Genomic DNA, 18,266 nt, shown 5'->3' with positions numbered 1-18,266 from the left:
GTGTCCTGTTTCAAGACCGGCAAGTGCCCTGGTCAAGGCTCAGATAGTCCCAGGTGTAAACAAAGAGAGAAGCCGGCCCAGTCTAAGGTTATACACGGGAATCCGAATAGCGTAGTAGGAGAAATCAGGGGCGAAGTCAAAAGCAGTCCAAGCGTCGATCTACAGAAGTCATTTGTGCCAAGCATCAAAGCCAGTCAGGAGGTGTCCAGGTGGGTCATTGATGGTCCAGGAATCAGCCAGGCCCAGAGAAGCAAGGCGACACGCTGAGGTTAACTTACAGTTGTCTGCAGCTGAGATCTGGCTCTGGCTGTGCTGATTCATAGCTGGTCATGAATGAACACAGCTGGCTAATTAGGCCAGTGTGTTGCTTTTAAGGGTGGCCCCACACAGTGGCCTCTTCTTGCTTCTCTACTGCTCGTGTCTGAGCCTTTGCCATTTGGATGGATGAATCATCTCCGGCTCTGCCTCCTGCATTTGGGGGAATCCATGAACGACATGGGAGGGGCCAGGGTGCTCTTCTAATGGTTCCAGAGGAGTGCTGTCGGCCGGAACCACCAGCTCTGAGGCTCAGGCCCACTGTGCTGGCTCTCTCTCTCCTCTTCCTCAACCGATGAATCTTCCTCTAGGAAAGGCATGACAAAGGATATGCACTCTTGTCCTGCTGGCATTTCTGCTCTGCGCTTGCTGTTCCAAAGAAGCATAAATGAAGGCCATACAAGCCTGCTTGCTTTTGCTTGAGAAGTTTATTAATAGAGTCTCTGTCATTGACTCTCCCATTTCTAACAGTTCTTCAGATCTGACCATTAGCCAGCAGCTACTTCTGATGAAGTTCCGTTGCCTTTTAAAAGACCTCAGGATTTGGACAGCCTCCCTCGAGTGATCTATTTTCTGCTGAGATGCGTGGACGTTCATTAGAAGCCCATTTGCCCTCCATATGCCTGCAATATTTGTCATTTGGTGGTTTTCACTCTCTTTGCCCCAGGCAAGAACACACAGCATGAGGCACAGCAGCCACTGCCTTGGCGTTCTCATGTTATTAAGAAAGATATCTCGGGTTCAGAGGACTCTAAACCCCTTGAGCAGGAAAGGTGACACAGGCCTGGAACCTGAGTCATTCTCCTCAGTAACAGCCTCACTGTTGCAGACCTTCATTATGAGACAAATAACGGGGGAGGGAGGGAGGGGGAAAGCCGTGGGTTTTACCTTTGGCTCGATGGTCCTCTTCTTTGGGACACTGCCCTCCTTCCCACCATTTCCGCTTCAAGATTTCCAGGCGGTTGTTCTCCTGCAGCTGAAGAATGGCCAAGTCAAACTCATCACGGAAAACAGAACCTGCAAAGCCGAGGGGAATATTTCAGAGATGGAGCAGATATGGTATCTGTTTCTTCTTAGTTGAATCTCAAGTGGGTTGTTTTGGGTTAGTTTGTTTCTTGGGGCTGGGAGGATTAATGCATAATTTACTGTAGAGTTGAGACATACAAGGGTATCCCTTAACTTACCCATTTCAGCTCTTTAAAAGCATTTTAGAAAACCTTAGGTGTGAATTAATCAGGTCTTGATGACAGCATGAGAGGTTATGGTTCTAAAACTCTGTGGATACAATATCTAAAACTGTAGTGAATTCAAGTGCTGAACTAATATACTTCTGCCCCATACATTTTTGTCTCCTGGAAAACCCTACTTAATTTTAGTGGTGAAGCCTAACAGCAACTCAAATTATAGAGAGGAATAGATTATTCACTCATTGCCACCCTCCTCCTCAAGTAGGGAAGCAATCTTTCACCCCATATGCTTTTTCTTGGCAGGGATCCAACATGGGGACATAGGAACCTGTCTCATAGCAAGTCGGACCACTCTTCCATTCATCTTGGGATGGTCTGCTTCTACACTGACTGCTAGGAGCTCTCCAGGGCCTAACTGGAGATGCCTCGGATTGAATACAGGACCTTCTGCATGCAAAGCAAGTGCTCTACCATGGACCTGTGGGCCTTCCACAAGTCCAGGAGGGCAACCAGGATGATCAGGGGTCTGGAAACAAAGCCCTATGAAGAGAGACTGAAACAACTGGGCATGTTTAGCCTGGAGAAGAGAAGATTGAGGGGAGACATGATAGCACTCTTCAAATACTTAAAAGGTTGTCACACAGAGGAGGGCCAGGATCTCTTCTTGATCCTCCCAGAGTGCAGGACACGGAATAACGGGCTCAAGTTAAAGGAAGCCAGATTCCAGCTGGACATCAGGAAAAACTTCCTGACTGTTAGAGCAGTACGACAATGGAACTAGTTCCCTAGGGAGGTTGTGGGCTCTCCCACACTAGAGGCCTTCAAGAGGCAGCTGGACAACCCTCTGTCAGGGATGCTTTAGGGTGGATTCCTGCAATGAGCAGGGAGTTGGACTAGAGGCCCCTTCCAACTCTACTACTGTATGATTCCCTGAGGAATTAATTCCCATATGGAGAAATGGACCTGGGGGAGGGGACATAGTCTGGGGAAGAGGTCCATATTCCTTCCTGCCCCCCCCCCCCGCTGCCCACAGACCGAATCAAATTTGAATAAAGAGTAAAAGAGTAGTGCCGAGTAATTATGTTTAAACAGGCAATTGTCCCTCTGGAGCCCAGCAACATACAAGGGGGCTGCAAAATCCATCTGGCATCGGTTCTGAAACTCTTTCAACCTATTAACGCCCTGATCCTCTGCAGACAGCCCAGAATAGCTAGAATTTTGCTTCACTGCCTACCGACTGGCATGCCAATCCCGTAGCCCTTGGTGTCCAGAAGGCCCCCGACCTGCGTGAGGTTGCAATTGCGCTGGCGGTAATACTCGTTCATGGTGGACTCCAGCAGGAAGGCATAGTTGGAGTTGAGCACCCGCGCGATCCCTTCCTCCGTGCTCTTGACAAAGACGCTCGGCTGCTTGGAGTACATGTAATTCCACATTCGCTGGTATGTCTGATACCGGGAATTCTGGAAAAGAGTAAAGGCATTCCAAGATGCAATGGGAACACCAGTTTGAACTAATTGAATGAGTTGTCCTCAATACCTCTTGCCCTAGCCCAGGGCATTTGAGGGCTGAGCCGTACTACAGGAAGCGTGGAATCCCTGCTGAAACTTGCACAATGCAAAGAATACTTGAATAAGACTAGAAGCATACAGTAAAAGCGAAAGAACTACCACCGCCATGCACAATTGACCACTTTAAATTCTACTTGAGCAAACATGTCTCTGTAGCCTCAACTCTGTATGTTTGTTTCACAGCAACCCAGAATTCAACAACCCAAACCATGTGTCTACGATCACTTTCTTCTTGGAATATTAGTCTAGGACTGCGAGACCTAAGTTGCGATCCCTGCTCAGCAATGAAATGCACCAAGTGACATTCATGGAGGAAGGGCGGCACAACAATGTCATAAATAAAACAATCCCCCGTACTTCTGACTCCTCTTGGGAGGACTGTACCCAATGTTTTATTTTCTGAACATTTGAGTCAGCTACCACTGAGACAGTAGAGGAGTTTTAAAGAGCATTGAGGACTAATTAAATGGAAGTACTTCGGCACGTGAACACTGCCTAAGATGCAGACGAGGATAAAAGTTCCTTCACAAGCCAGGTGGGAATCTGTTGTACTGGAAGCACTGGATCCAACCGGAAAGCGGTCCTCCCTTCCCCCATGAACCACACTGCAGAAGGCTTACCTGGAAGAAGGTCATGCTCGAACCTCCGTGGATTGTGCCGTATTCGATGGCTGTCTGGTCGGCAAGGTCATCCACTGACTCAATGGGCACGTCCATGCGCTGCACAGTGAGAAAGGCTGCCAGGTTGGCCGTGTAGGAGGAGATGATGATTAAGGTGAAGGCCCACCTTGGGGGAAGGAAAAGGAGGCAAAAGGCAAATGGAAATTGTCCATGCTTGGCATCCCAGAGCTAACCCTCGCCCTTCGCCTGCAAAAAACAACAAGCAAAGCTGATTCTGAATGCTACTGAAACACCCACTGCTCCCTCTAGAAAGATTCTGCAAAAGGCTTACATGTGTCAAGGGCGGTTGCTGTTTTAAGGGCTGCGGGGACGGGGCGGGGGGAGCCAAGTTCTGCTCAATTTGGGCATAATGAAAGGTGCACTGCACCCCTCCCCCTAAAATTGATGGAAGCTTTCTAGATTTGAGTTGTTGAAGGAACCAACCGCATTCCCTTCTGCTTGTCTTAGTTTTCTCTCTATGTGCCAGATGATGCAATGGCAATTCAAAATAGGACCGGCTAGTAAGCCTGTGTTGTTGTTGCTTATTTACAATCAGCTCTGCATGTATTCTGTACCTCAAAAATACAGATTTCCCATTAAGGAAATCCACATTCTGCAATCAGAAAGATACATAGATACATTTGTGTTGCTTTGGATCCAAAGATTCCGCAAAATGAGCTTGCACCTGTCTGCTTTTTGAGCCTTCACTCAATCTGCAGCCAAGAGGGCTAGGAGGAAAACAAGGCTGCTGAAAATTCTCAGAAGGCCAAATTCATTCCCCAGTGGCACAATGAACCTGCAGCCTTTGTTTATTGTTTTGAAAACGGATGGGGCCACTTGAAAAGAAAAAAACCTTGAAGGAGTCTGGAAGAGGGATTTCCTTAGGGTGGTTCCAGATGAGGTGTTTCCTGTGCAATTGCCCTGCCTCATGCACCAAATTTCAGGGGGGTGGGGTGGTTTCTTCTGTCTTTTTTCTTACCCCCCAGAAGGAGGCAATGATGGCATAGCTGCACCATGCCTTTGGATTCTGAGTGCGAGGAGCCCTCTGTCTGGAAGTACCTTTAGTCTCAGGGAAACTGAATAGGCAAGGGCCTCTCCGCATGCATTGGCCATTGGAACATCTGGATCTAGAGTCCCAGCAACATATCAGTGTCCAGTACTTTGGAGAACTTCTGCTCTATGATGTGTTCCCAAAGAGCTCACTGAAAACCTTTCATGCTAGCGACACCACCGAGAACCATCCCGGTAGGAAAGATGACCGGGGCGATTTCTTACCAGACTCCGCTGACGCAGCGCGTGGACAGAGCCCGCGGAGCGATTGTGGATCCCTGTTGCATGAATCCGCCGACAGGAAACCAGAGGCTGTTGCCGAGCGAGTACTGATTGACCAGGAGATTGCATCTCCCTTGGGAACACGGGTGGGGGCTGTACCACTCATAGGGCGTCAATCTGCAGCATTGAAACAGCACACATTCAATTACACTGGAATAAAAACACCGGGCAGCTGAAAGCAGCCCTGGTAAGAGACGTAACTCCTCCTGGGGGCAGGATTTCTCAGTTATTTTACTGAAAATTGGTTTTCCTTGGCTTCTCTTTTCAGTCTTGATTTCTGCTTTGTCCTCATCGCTGACGTCTGCCCTGCTCCTTGGAACTGACTCCTGCTTGGAACTCATTCCAACACCTGGTTCATCTCCTAGTTTCTGGCTCCTGACTCTTCTCAAACAGCTGCCTAAAGCTCCATGCTGACAGCACCCAATTTTACATTTGGGGAAACACACACACACAGAGTATCCCTTTCATCTGGCATGTGGATGGGGCAGCCGTGTGGCCACAGGGTCTATCCCTGATCGACATATATTAATTGTAAGGGAGGGGCCGTAGCTCAGTGAGTAGGGCACATGCTTTGCATGCAGAAGGTTCCAGGTTCGATTCCTGGCATCTCCAACTAGGGCCAGGAAAATCTCCTGCCCAATAACCAGGAGAGCTGCTGCCAGTTAATGCAGGCAACATTGAACTAGCTGGAGCAACACACTGACTCTGTATAAAGCAGGTCCCCATTTCTGAAAACACCTCTGTGGATATTACTCAGTGGAGGCTGGTGGCTCCAATTTGGAGGGGGCTATGAATCCATTCCGGGTTTCAGTCAGAACCAGCCAGAACTCTCAAGGAGCTGTCCAAGGTGCTGAAGCCATGTGGGGGATTGGGTTCAGGATGCTGAATGGGTGAGAAATGGAGGGCTTCTGTCCCTTACAGTGGTTATGGAGAGGTTCACAGTGGGCATTTTTAGGCTGCCTGGGTCAGAGAGAAAGTTACACATTTATTGGACTTTTAAAACAATACCAAACCAAACCACCTGGCATTTGGCTTTTTAATCTGACTGTTCCTTGCCGGCCACAGCAGAACACCCCAATGGCAAATTCTTCTCGGCTGCATGAGTGCAAAAATATGTGCATGTGAAGGGGCCCATTTAAGTGATTATAGAAAGCATTATTAAAAAAAGAAGAAGAAGAAGAAGACGCTTAGGCCAGTGGAATTATTTGAGAAACCTATTGCTGTGAAGAAAAGCAGCCTCAAGATGGAGGAGCACTCAACTTTGTGACCCTATGGTAACTGTGGTTGAAAATTACGGATGTGCTCCGCTTCTCCTCGAACCGGAGAAGCAGGAGCGGAGCGGGGGACTTCACCTTCCCTAAAGGCGGAGGCGAAGAGGATTGGGGGGCCGGCGGAGCGTTGCGGAGCAGATCGAGGTGAAGGCAGATCCTTCGCCTCGATCCGGAGCTCCATAAGAAAGGTAAGTGGGGTTTACCGGGCCCTGCCGCTGTCGCTGTCGCCCATGCGGCGACAGCGGCAGGGCCCGGTAACCCCCCTCCCTCCCCTCCCTTACCTGCGTCCGTCCGCGGTCCCTTGGCTTCTTCAATTGAGCCCGCGGCTCAACCAGGAAGTCTGGCCCAGACTTCCTGGTTGAGCCACGGGCTCAATTGAAGAAGCCGAGGGACTGCGGAAGGACGCAGGTAAGGCCCCCCTCCCCCTTGGTCTCTGCAGGTAAGGGAGAGGAGGGAGGGGTCCTTACCTGGCGCCACTCCCCTCCACTGCGGAGCTCCGATTCGGAGCCGGAGCTCCGCGGCGAAGAGGAGCGGACTATGGGCGGAGCGGGCCGATCCGAAATTTTCGGATCGGCCCGCGGGGCGGAGCGGGGGGTCCGTGCACACCCCTATTGAAAATAGTTCAGAAATGGATAGTGATGGTTTCAAAGCCTGGCATTTTACATGGCAACTTCCTCTCCGCCTGCGACTCTGAAACTGCAAGAGGATAGTCCTTCATTGCCCGAGGAACTTTCTTTCTATCTTTTGTGGCAGAAGAGAAGTCTGATCTTTTTCCCGTATTAAAAACATGCACGCCATCTGACTGAACTGCTTTAACCAAAACACATGGGATTAGGCATCGTTGCTCTCAGCTAGAAGCACCTGATCCACGTGACATGAACTGGGTGTTATCTGAAACTCCTGTCTCCTCTGCAGCACGAATCAGTGCTGACACCTTCAGAAAATGTGTCAGGAGAAGCTGCATCTCAGCGCAGTCAGGCCTGGGCTATGTTATCAAATAGTTTTAAATGCCGTGTGATGCTGAAAACCATGACTAGCCCATGGATTCGACAGCTTCAGCTCCACTAAGAGACCCCCAAGGGACGGCGCACTTTCATTTTTGTAATAGTATTGCAGCTTTGCAGCATTATTACCGCACCTGCAAATGGTGTTGAAATCTCTGGGGCCTCTTTTGCACACTTAAGGGATGCTGTTAGAATGTTTGAGAAGTCCAGCTTTTAGGCTGGAAAGAACAGAGCGATGGCTCAGGTGACAGAAAGTCCTGTTTTAACCTGAAGCAAGCGATAATGTAGGTGAAACCTTGATAACCCTTTATGTCCATCAACAGAGTGAGAAAGCGACTGAAGAAGATGCCTAGCAAGGCCTCTACAAAAACTGCAAAAAGTCATCAAGGAACTTACAGCTGTGATCTGCTGATCAGAAACTGTGGGTTCAATCTACTGGGCATTTTTCCCCCTTAAACCTAGGTCGTTGATGTTTTTAGTTTAAAGAAATCCCACTGATTTCAAGTGTAGATTTTCTTGCTTCCAGACAGTACACTTAACAAGGAAATAAGTTACATCAAATTCATTTGGACTTAACTTCCAAATAAACATTTTTTAGGATGAGGCTATGAGAGTGCTCACTAATAGTTGTGGTGGGTCATTTTAAATTCAAGGAAAGGTGGAATGTTTTGTCCACATTCCATTTTAACTAATTTGAGGCTAAGGTTGTATTTGTTCTGTCTTCAGAAATAAAACCAGACAACAATCTTCGAAAGAACAGATCACTTGAATCCTTAGGAGATTTACACAGGGGTGTAGTCAATGTGATGTAAGTTGTTAGAGTTCGGGGCGGGAGTTGGGAGATCCGGGTTCTACGGACACAATACTCTAGATGAGGCCTAACCAGGGCCGAATAGAGAGGGACCAGTACCTCACGTGATTTGGAAGCTATACTTCTATTAATGCAGCCCAAAATAGCATTGGCCTTTCTTGCAGCCATATTGCACTTTTGGCTCATATTCAGCTTGTGATCTACAACAATTCCAAGATCTTTCTCGTTTGTAGTATTGCTGAGCCAAGTGTCCCCCATCTTGTAACTGTGCCTTTGGTTTCTATTCCCTAAATGTAGAACTTGGCATTTATCCCTATTAAATTTCATTCTGTTGTTTTCAGCCCAGCACTCCAGCCTATCAAGATCACTTTGAAGTTATCTTGAAGTTATCTTATGCTGTATTTTATGGTTTTAATTGTTGTGAACCGCCCAGAGAGCTTTTGTTATTGGGGGGTATAGAAATGTGACAACCAACCAAATGCTTTCTTTTTTTATTTCAACAATTTTATTATTTTCTACGAAGAGCGAAGCAAATGCTTTCCTAAGTGCATCTTGGCATCTTTTATCAGACGTCCCACACGTGACCCACAATCAGGTAAACACAGACGTTCCCAATCCTGATTTTGTTTATTCGAGCAAATATGAGGTGAGATAGAGATCAGGTGGGAGGCTTTGCTTTGTTTGCAGAGTAATTTTCCAGAGAAGACTTAAAAGTCTTGTTTGATTCTTTCAGCCCGATGCTTCCAGAAGGCAAACCATGGCACAGATCCCATTCGAGCTTTGGGGGAAATCCCTGCTTCCCTCTTTGTCCCCTGCCCCCCCACCCATCGCTCCCGCCTCCGTGCCTCCGTGTTCTCTCTGCAATAAAACCTTCCACCTTTGCTGGTTTTCACAGTGGCCAGTTTGAGCCTATCTCTGGTTTTCCGCAAGGGATTTCATACCCAAACAGAACAATGGGCTGCCTGTTTGCACTTCGTGGATGCTAATCTCTGCATTTCCCCTCAGGAGGCTTAATGGGCCTTCGGAATGGCCAGCGCCAATCCAGCCCAAATACAAACCAATCCTACGGATCGTTTTGGCTGCCTGTTCAGTTGCTGCAAGTGCTTCCAGTGTGTGCAATAAGGCAGGTTGGGCATATGTCTTCTCTAGCAAAGACAAACACTTATATCTTGGACAGAAAGAGGCATTAGAGACAGAAAAGATTCCCCCTCTGCTTAGGATGTTTTTCCACCCGTTGTAGGTCAAATCTTCCTTAGTCTACTAGATTCCCTGTGTTTAAAATGTCATAGAATCATAGAATCATAGAACAGCAGAGTTGGAAGGGGCCTACAAGGCCATCGAGTCCAACCCCCTGCTCAATGCAGGAATCCACCCTAAAGCATCCCTGACAGATGCTTGTCCAGCTGCCTCTTGAAGGCCTCTAGTGTGGGAGAGACCACCACCTCCCTAGGTAACTGATTCCATTGTCATACTGCTCTAACAGTCAGGAAGTTTTTCCTGATGTCCAGCTGGAATCTGGCTTCCTTTAACTTGAGCCCGTTATTCCGTGTCCTGCACTCTGGGAGGATCGAGAAGAGATCCTGGCCCTCCTCTGTGTGACAACCTTTTAAGTCTTTGAAGAGTGCTATCATGTCTCCCCTCAATCTTCTCTTCTCCAGGCTAAACATGCCCAGTTCTTTCAGTGTCTCTTCATAGGGCTTTGTTTCCAGACCCCTGATCATCCTGGTTGCCCTCCTCTGAACACACTCCAGCTTGTCTGCATCCTTCTTGAATTGTGGAGCCCAGAACTGGACGCAATACTCTAGATGAGGCCTAACCAGGGCTAAATAGAGAGGAACCAGTACCTCACGTGATTTGGAAGCTATACTTGTATTAATGCAGCCCAAAATAGCATTTGCCTTTCTTGCAGCCATATCACACTGTTGGCAATATGTTACATATGATATCTTACAAAGCAAGAATGCCTATTCAGGATCTCTTACCAGAGAAGGAGCACCAAATTTGTGTTCAGTGACCCCGAGACCGGGCTCTTGCTCAAGGACATAACTAGGGCAGGTGCTATGTGATCCACCAAAAACCAGCCAGTGATCCTCCAAGTTGAGCCCTGGTCTACCTTCCTCCCACTCCTATAGTTGGACACCATGGGCTGCCTTCAGGACAGGATGCCAGCGGGGGTGGGGTGGGGGGGTGTCTCTGTGGCAGAAGAGCCCTTGCTTTGTATGCAGAATGTCCCAGGTTTGATCTCCGGCGTCTCCAGGTAGGGCTAGGAAAGAATTTCACCTGAAACCCTGGAGGGTTGCTGCCAGTTAGTGTCAACAATACTGAGCTAGATGGGCCCATGGTCTGAGTTACTATAAAGCAGCCACCCGTGTTCCTATGTGAGATAGCAAGGTGCTGTCCCCACCCTTTGCTCTTTTCGCTTTCAACTATGATTGTGTGGGTCACTTCAATGCTCTTGAAGCTACTTCTTTTACCAGCTTCTCCAAAATACCCACACAAACAGCCATCCACTCTAGGCCCCGTATTAGGCTTCTCTAGGCAGCTCTTAGAAGCTGACAGTAGGTGGCACTGTGAGGACAGGGGAAAGGGACTGAAGGAAAAGTTAAGGGTACCTGGCCACCAAGAACAGGACACAGCTCACTGCGAGGTAGGCGAGCAACATGAAGAGCCAGACGCCAGGAGAGAAAGGGTCCAGGAAGGAGAAATAGCCAGGCTTGCGCCCCTAAGATAGAGGAGAGGAAAGGGAATGAAGAAGGACGTATGCATACATTTAGGAACAAGCCTCCGTTCTACGAAGAACGAGACCACGTGGATCACAGTAGCTGGCGGCTGATGCAGGCAAATCACATTGTGGTTGGTGGTCGGCAAACGCCCTAGGAAAAGACGGAGGGCGAAGGCAGGGCGACAGCTCCCTGCCAACTTGTGCACCTCTCTGACGAGCAGAGTATCTTTCATGATAAATCTGTGGGAACAGGTCCAGCCACTGATGGAGACCCAGGGTTGGTCTGCTCCCCATTTGTCATCCATCCCTTTCCATCTTCGGTCACCTCTTTCTCTAAATTGGCTTTCCTATATTCCTGGGAATCTCCTTCACTGAACTTCAGCTTCTACTGGCAAATTTGCTCCTTCTCGGGGGGGAAAAAGGAAGGCTACGAGGCATTTGCCAAAGGCCAGGGTTTTTAGCCAGGGACCAGCTTCCTCCTCTGGACGTGATCAAATGGCCAGATGCAGCGTGATGGAAGTAAGTGCCAAGCAGGGACAAGTCGTGCTCGCTGCATCCCTGTTGCTTCCATGATGCTACTGGCATCCGTTCTACAGTGACATCTAGGGAGGGAGGAAAGGTGTGGCGACCCATAAATAGCCACGCGGTGCTTTCTTCAAAAGCATCACAGCTGTTCAGTGGCAATGCCGCTCCAATGCCAGATCTGTGGACAGAAGAACGGCCCAGAAGATCTCTCCGAAAATGGGGTGAAGTGGGGGGGGGTGAGACCTGCTTCAATTTGAAGGTCCTCGAAAGTTCCAGACGGTAGTAGCTAACTCTTTTGGTATCTTATCTCCTGACCTATGTTAGCTGGATAATGGCTTATGCCCCGAAGCATGCAGGGCTAATGTTTTCATGGATCATTTCCCCCACGAGCCCAAAGAACTATGGATTCTATGTCATGTTAGCCACACAGATTAATTGTCACAACGTCATTATCGCACAGTGCAATTGCATCTATTAAGCCAAAGCACTGGGTAAAAGTAGGGACCCAATCTTTATTCCCATGACTAATTGTCATGCAAATGGTTTGAATAAAGTAAAGGAGGCATTTTAGGACACAAAGAACTCAAGTGAGCGAGAGGAATTTTGGAGGACGCTTCATGTAGCCCTAATCTCCATCACGTTGTTTGTCAGCCTTTGGAAATAATGCAAAACAGCTTTACACATCATGGAATCCACACTGCCAGGCCTTAAGACTGGAAATCAATCTGAATAACTTTCATTCTGGATTAAGTGACTATATAAACAGCTGCGTAGGCATTGCTTTTGGCTATGCAGAAATCCATCTGTCTGACTCAGATGGGTTCGGATGAGGTTGGCATTGTGACAGGCCCTGGATGGGGTGGGGCTTTGGCATGCGGGGGTCAGAAGAGGGAATTTAAGCCTGCCCTTGCCAAAAACATAAGAACCCAAGAAGGGCCCTGATGCTGGATCGGACCAAGGGTCCATCTAGTCCAGCACTCTGTTCACACAGGGGCCAACCAGCTGTTGACCAGGGACCCTCAAAGCAGGACATGAGTGCAACAGCATGCTCCCACCCAAGTTCCACAGCAACTGGTGTATATAGGCTTGCTGCCTCTGATACTGGAGGTAACCCATAGCCATCAGGACTATTAGCCCCTACTTAGCTCTTTTTGGAAGCACATCTTGGTGCCCATCCAGGAGTTGAACTGTAGGAAGAGCTAATGGTGTATGGGCCTAGTAAGACATCTTTACTCATCAGCCAGACTGGCAGTGGGTGATAGAGATTTTTGCCTACTCGACACAGCCTTGTGGGGCAGGGTAATGCATTGCATAGACCTACCTCTCCCCTCTTCTCTGGGCTGCCCCATCTCTGTATGTGTGTGTTCCATACCACAAGAAATTAAGTCCAGTGCCACCTACTGGCCAAATTATATCATAACGCTATCCATGCAAGTTGAATGTGGCGGAAGAACCCTGAAACGGTAGAGTGCACAGCACCACTTTGGATTGCTGGCGGTGTGGCTGCCATATGTGCATGTTCCCCAATATGGAAAAAAAATAAATCCCTGTCATGCAAAACCCCCTGTCAATCAAGGAGAAAGGCTCTGTCTACTCAATCCTCTCCTGGATTTTCTTTTCTGCTCACAGGGAGCTTTTTGCACAAGAGAGATTTAATAAGGTGACAGTCCTATCCAAACCCACCGACAGTCTAAAATGCTACAGTCCATACTAGCCCCTCTGAATTCTACTGGCTCTGCTCCACTGTGGCCTGATGCATGGGTAGACCAGGTCCCAGGGAAGAGTTAAAGGGTTTGCCAAATGGTAGTAGCTATTGAATGAGCAAAAATCACTACCGTATTTCTTTGATTGTAAGACGCCATCGATTGTAAGACGCAAACTAATTTCAGTACCACTAACAGGAAAATAAAACCTAAGACACACCCGCGATTCTAAGACGCACCCCATTTTTAGAGATGTTTATATGGGGGGAAAAGTGTGTCTTAGAATCGAAGAAATAGGGTATTTAGAAGAGGCAGGATATATGTTACAAATGTTGAGGATTGCTGCATTTATTTATGTAAAAATGCAGGGTAACTTATACCATCTTCCCTCTCATCAACTCACTGTTGAAAATATCTCCACAGGTCAAACATGCCGGAGCAACATCCAGATCCAATCCCTCCACTCCACCCTATTCCAACATTTTGAATGAGAGAGGAGGGGGGGCATAAAATGGGTGCCGCTCTCTCTCAGCACTTCCCAAGCCAAATCCCCCATTAGAGCCCCTGTGTCAGAAATCCATACTCGATTAAATCACAACAACCGAAATTGAGAAAAATGACAGGCCCATTTAGACCTGCCATATTTGGTTACTCGCGATAAGACAGACGTGTCTGGAACGGCGGATGGCCGGGGAGGCCGGGTTGGAAGGTGACAAGAAGAAGACATGACGGGGAACCCACGGTTATACCGAAAATAAAATTAAAAAGTGTCCTTAGAGTTTGGGGGGGGGCGCGGGGAGGAGACGGTGCCTGGGCAGGCAGGGAATTTATTTGTAGTTATTTGTTAGGAAATGCCTGATGGAAGCCATTGATTAACGCAACGTCAGCTGCAGTTTTCCATGCTGACATGTGATGGGAAGTGGGAAGGAGAAGAGCAGATGGGCGTCTGGAACACTCTTCATCTGCTGTGCAAACCAGATCTTTAAAGGAAGACTACTGCAATTAGCTATCGTGCCTTCCATTGTTAAATAAATATTTACTGGTTTAATGAGCTAATTGCCACACTGCTCTTATGCTTAATGCTAAGCGACGAGATCCTTCTCCAAAACCAACAGAGGGTCTGAGATGGAAGAGCTGGCATGTGGGGAGGAACTGAGGAGAAAGAAGGAAAGGAAAGCTAGATACCAGCTGTTCCAACCCGGTGCCCTCCAGATGCGTTGGACTGGAACTCCCATCATTCCCAGCCAACTGGGTGGGAATGATGGGCATTGCAGTCCAACACATCTGGAGGGCACTGGGTTGGGGAACGTTGGCATACAACCTCAGATTCTACCTCCAAGCTCTCTGAGTGAGCCTGGACAGCATCACCTATGGTCCCTTTCCGCAATGCGGCCAAAAACATTCAGAAGTATTCCCCAACACTAGGGAGATGCAAGGAACAGATAATGAATTGCCAGAATGAATGCAAGGCACAGAGAATACCACCCACCCACCCCCAGCCCGAAGGATGCAATTCTTATGGTACAAACACCTTCACGGGTTGCAAAAGAAACAATGACGTCCAGGCTCTGTATTCCCAGCAAAAGCCACCGTTCTTGCATTGGGAAAGGCATAGGGTTCAAATCCGTGATCAGCCCTGGCACCCACCAGGCATGGCCTTGGGCAATTCACCAGCCTCATAGGGTTGTTGTGAGCTTGGGCTAACCTTAAGTCCGCTGCTCCTGAGCTTTTGGGATACACAAATGAGCTAAATCGTAAAGCATGAGGAAACATTGGAACCTTCCTGATGGGCGCACTCATTGATCTTTGATTCGACACGTATCAGAGGAAAGGGAATTTTAAGTAGATTTTAATTACTTGTTTGTTCTTGGCAGTAAAAGGGCCTCCACTGAGAAAGAGAGAGACGGCGAAGCTTTGTTTGCAATGGTGGGGAAGGCTGCATCTTTACCAGCCTCGGATAATGCAAGGGCAGAGGCTGAGAATCTGCTAAAATTGTTTTAGTGCTTTTTTTTTTTTAATGTTGCTGTTCAACGGATGGGAAATCAAAAGTGTATCCTTATTGCCCACAGAACATATGGAGAACATATCGGAATACAGAGCAGGTACAGCGTTCCAGCCAAAATAGTCGTGCAAGTATCTTGGACTCTGTGACTTTCTCCCGTGGGTTGGTGTTTTTTCCTTTCTCCCTCAATCAGCCTCAGAAAAGACTGCGAGATCACCCTTGTGCTTCCGTGTGCTGAGAAGGAAAGGAACTGGAACCCAACGGATGGCGTGGGATGGGCCACAGCTCCGTGTCCTGCACGCAGAAGGTCCCAGGCCCAGTTCCCCAGCCTGTCCGGCTGAAAACGATCCTGGGCAGCAGCATGGTTGAGGAACGCCACTTGCCCTGCGAGGATCTGGATAGCTGCCAGCAGCAGCCTGATCCAACAGGATGGAAGGACCGGGGCACCGACTCAGTACAACACAGCCTTGTTTGTCCATATGGATCCACTTGTTCCACTAAGGCTCAGCAGAGGCAACGCAGCTCTGCTTGTTCTGAACCACATCCGGGGCTCGTTTTTTCCCATGGAGGGATGTGCGGATTTTGGTCAAACCTGTTCTGCCTGTGTTTTGCAGACTGCCAGGGCACCTCCCATCCTATCACCTGCTCCTTGACGGAATTGGACTTTTTAAAAACCAGAATTTCATTCCACTTACTCATTAACGTGCGAATGTGCATTTAGTGCTAATGTGAATTAGCAGAAATTTCCCCCCAAAGTGAGACACTGGTCCACAACTCCACGGAATCCACGTGGCTCAGAAAAAGCCAGCCCACTGCAGAATCCGCAGATCGGATTCATAGAAACCTGAACTCATTTGGATCCACTCAGGATTTCTCTGACATCCTTATTTTTGTGTTTAGAAAATGCCTGGTTTCCACCCCCCACCCCCCAAGTGAAGGTTTTTGTGGGGAGGGCATCGAAGCACTTCGTTCCGCACCTATATTGTCTGAAGGGATATAATCCAGGCACAGATGCATCGTAGGAACATAGGAAGCTGCGTTATACTGAGTCAGATCTTTGTATTGCCAACACTGACTGGCAGCCATGGCTGGAGATGATGTTGGGGATTGGACCGAGAACCTCCTGCATGCAAAGCAAGGACTCCGCTGAGCTGATGGATCACATAGCTCAGCTACCTGCAACTGCCAAATCCCACAAATCTGTTTAAGGATGGTTTCTAGCACTGCAGGTAATACAGAACCCGGCGCTCGGCACACAGCTGGGAGGTCACTTTCCCGCCGTTCACCTGCTTTCTGCTGGTGGGGCTGCCCCCTTTTCCTGACTGAGACTTCCCCCCGTTAACAGCTGTGTGCGAGGCAGATGTTCAACAGGTGACATCTTTCCAGCCGTGGCAACGCAATGAAGGAAGTCAGGCAAAATGGTGTGGAAAGAAGATGAACTGCCCATCCGTTGCAATTGGGCCATGCAGGTTTGGGGGTTTGTGTAAAGAGCACAGCTGTTTTTGGTTGGAAGCCCAAGAACAGGGGTCCTCTGACTGCAAAGACCAGAGACTGTTAGAGCAGTACGACAATGGAACCGGTTACCTAGGGAGGTTGTGGGCTCTCCCACACTAGAGGCCTTCAAGAGGCAGCTGGACAAGCATCTGTCAGGGATGCTTTGAGGTGGATTCCTGCACTGAGCAGGGGGTTGGACTCGATGGCCTTGTAGGCCCCTTCCAGCTCTGCTATTCTATGATTCTATGACCCCGGGTTGCTCAGGCTTTAGTGACGCAGAAGCTGAGGACCAACCAACCAACCAACCAACCAACCAGCAGGCACTATAACAGGAGCCAGGCAAGAGCACCCGACACGACCCTAGCAGAGAGCTGGACTTGTGCTTATAAGCGCCTTTTGGCTTTCTGCCCTTTTCTTTATCTGCCTTTTTTTGTTCAAAGTAAGCTGGCTTTTTATTATTGATTTTTTTTCTGAGCCAGGAAATTTCTGGCATCTTTCCTCACCTAGGTGCAGCTTGGTCCAGGGGCAAAGGCAGGATTAGTATCAAAACATCTTGTGTCTGACAAAGAATATTTTGTACAGCTGATATTGCAGAGGGATTTAAGGAGGGCAGAAGGCCAGGCTGGGCTAAGATAGAGCCATAGTTCAGAGTCTGTGTGAGACAGGGGGGGTTGATGGGTGGGGGGCAGCATTCCTCTCTGAAAGTTTCCTTACCATTTACCACCATTTACCTCCCTCGAGGGTAAACTGCTGGGGGAGGGGGCACACGACACCCCTACCTCTCCCCCTCCCCCTCTCTGCTCATTGGACTGCCTGGGAATGGACCGAGCACGCTTGCCAGAGGTCTCCATGTGCAGAGGGCTTTTGAGTTGAAGCCAAGGACTGCAGGGTGTGCTTCCCGCATGAGGGGCAGGAATGGGGGGGGCAGCTTGACCTCTCGCCCTGCAGCAGCGATAGCCAAACCTAGCAGGCCCTCCCACTGCCCCCACAAGGACTGCAGGTGTCTTTAAACTAGGGGTGTGCACGGACCCCCCGCTCCGCCCCATGGGCCGATTCGAAAATTTCGGATCGGCCCGCTCCGCTCCGCCCATAGTCCACTCCTCTTCGCCGCTGAGCTCCGGCTCCAAATCGGAGCCGGAGTGGTGCCAGGTAAGGCTGGGAGAGGAGGGCGGGGGGGAGGGTTACCGGGCCCTGCCGCCGTCACCGCCCGTGCGGCGATGGCAGCAGAGCCCGGTAAGGGACCAAGGGGGAGGGGGGCCTTACCTGCCTCCGTCCACGGTCTGTCGGCTTCTTCAGTTGAGCCCGCGGTTCAGCCAGGAAGTCTGGGCCACAAGTGCGGCCTAGACTTCCTGGTTGAACCGCGGGCTCAATTGAAGAAGCCGAGGGACCGCGGACGGAGGCAGGTAAGGGAGAGGAGGGGGGGTTACCGGGCCCTGCCGCTGTCGCTGCATGGGCGACAGCGACAGCGACAGGGCCCGGTAAACCCCACTTACCTTTCCGGCAGAGCTCCAGATCGAGGCGAAGGATCCGCCTTCACCTCGATCCTCTTCGCCACGCTCCGCCAGCCCCTCAATCCTCTTCGCCTCCGCCTTAAGGGGAGGCGAAGCACCCCACTCCGCTTCTAATTCGCCGGTCCGATTAGAAGCGGAGCACATCCCTACTTTAAACATGAA

General features: G+C 49.3%; 1 protein-coding gene across 1 annotated transcript in view; it reads right to left on the bottom strand.

Annotated features, from left to right (window-relative positions):
- The window catches only part of GRIK4 (glutamate ionotropic receptor kainate type subunit 4), a 261,624-nt gene that overhangs the window by 7,520 nt on the left and 235,838 nt on the right, over positions 1-18,266 (bottom strand). Inside the window, exons 13-17 of the mRNA XM_063138998.1 lie at positions 10,760-10,869; positions 5,005-5,178; positions 3,691-3,856; positions 2,737-2,962; positions 1,204-1,332 (exon numbers count right to left, since the gene is read on the bottom strand). Coding sequence (XP_062995068.1) covers positions 1,204-1,332; positions 2,737-2,962; positions 3,691-3,856; positions 5,005-5,178; positions 10,760-10,869 — 805 coding nt within the window. The remainder of the gene's footprint in view (positions 1-1,203; positions 1,333-2,736; positions 2,963-3,690; positions 3,857-5,004; positions 5,179-10,759; positions 10,870-18,266) is intronic.

Source organism: Elgaria multicarinata, chromosome 12 (genome assembly GCF_023053635.1).
Source record: "Elgaria multicarinata webbii isolate HBS135686 ecotype San Diego chromosome 12, rElgMul1.1.pri, whole genome shotgun sequence".
Taxonomy (NCBI): Eukaryota; Metazoa; Chordata; class Lepidosauria; order Squamata; family Anguidae; genus Elgaria; species Elgaria multicarinata.
This window is presented reverse-complemented; position numbering and strand designations above follow the sequence as displayed.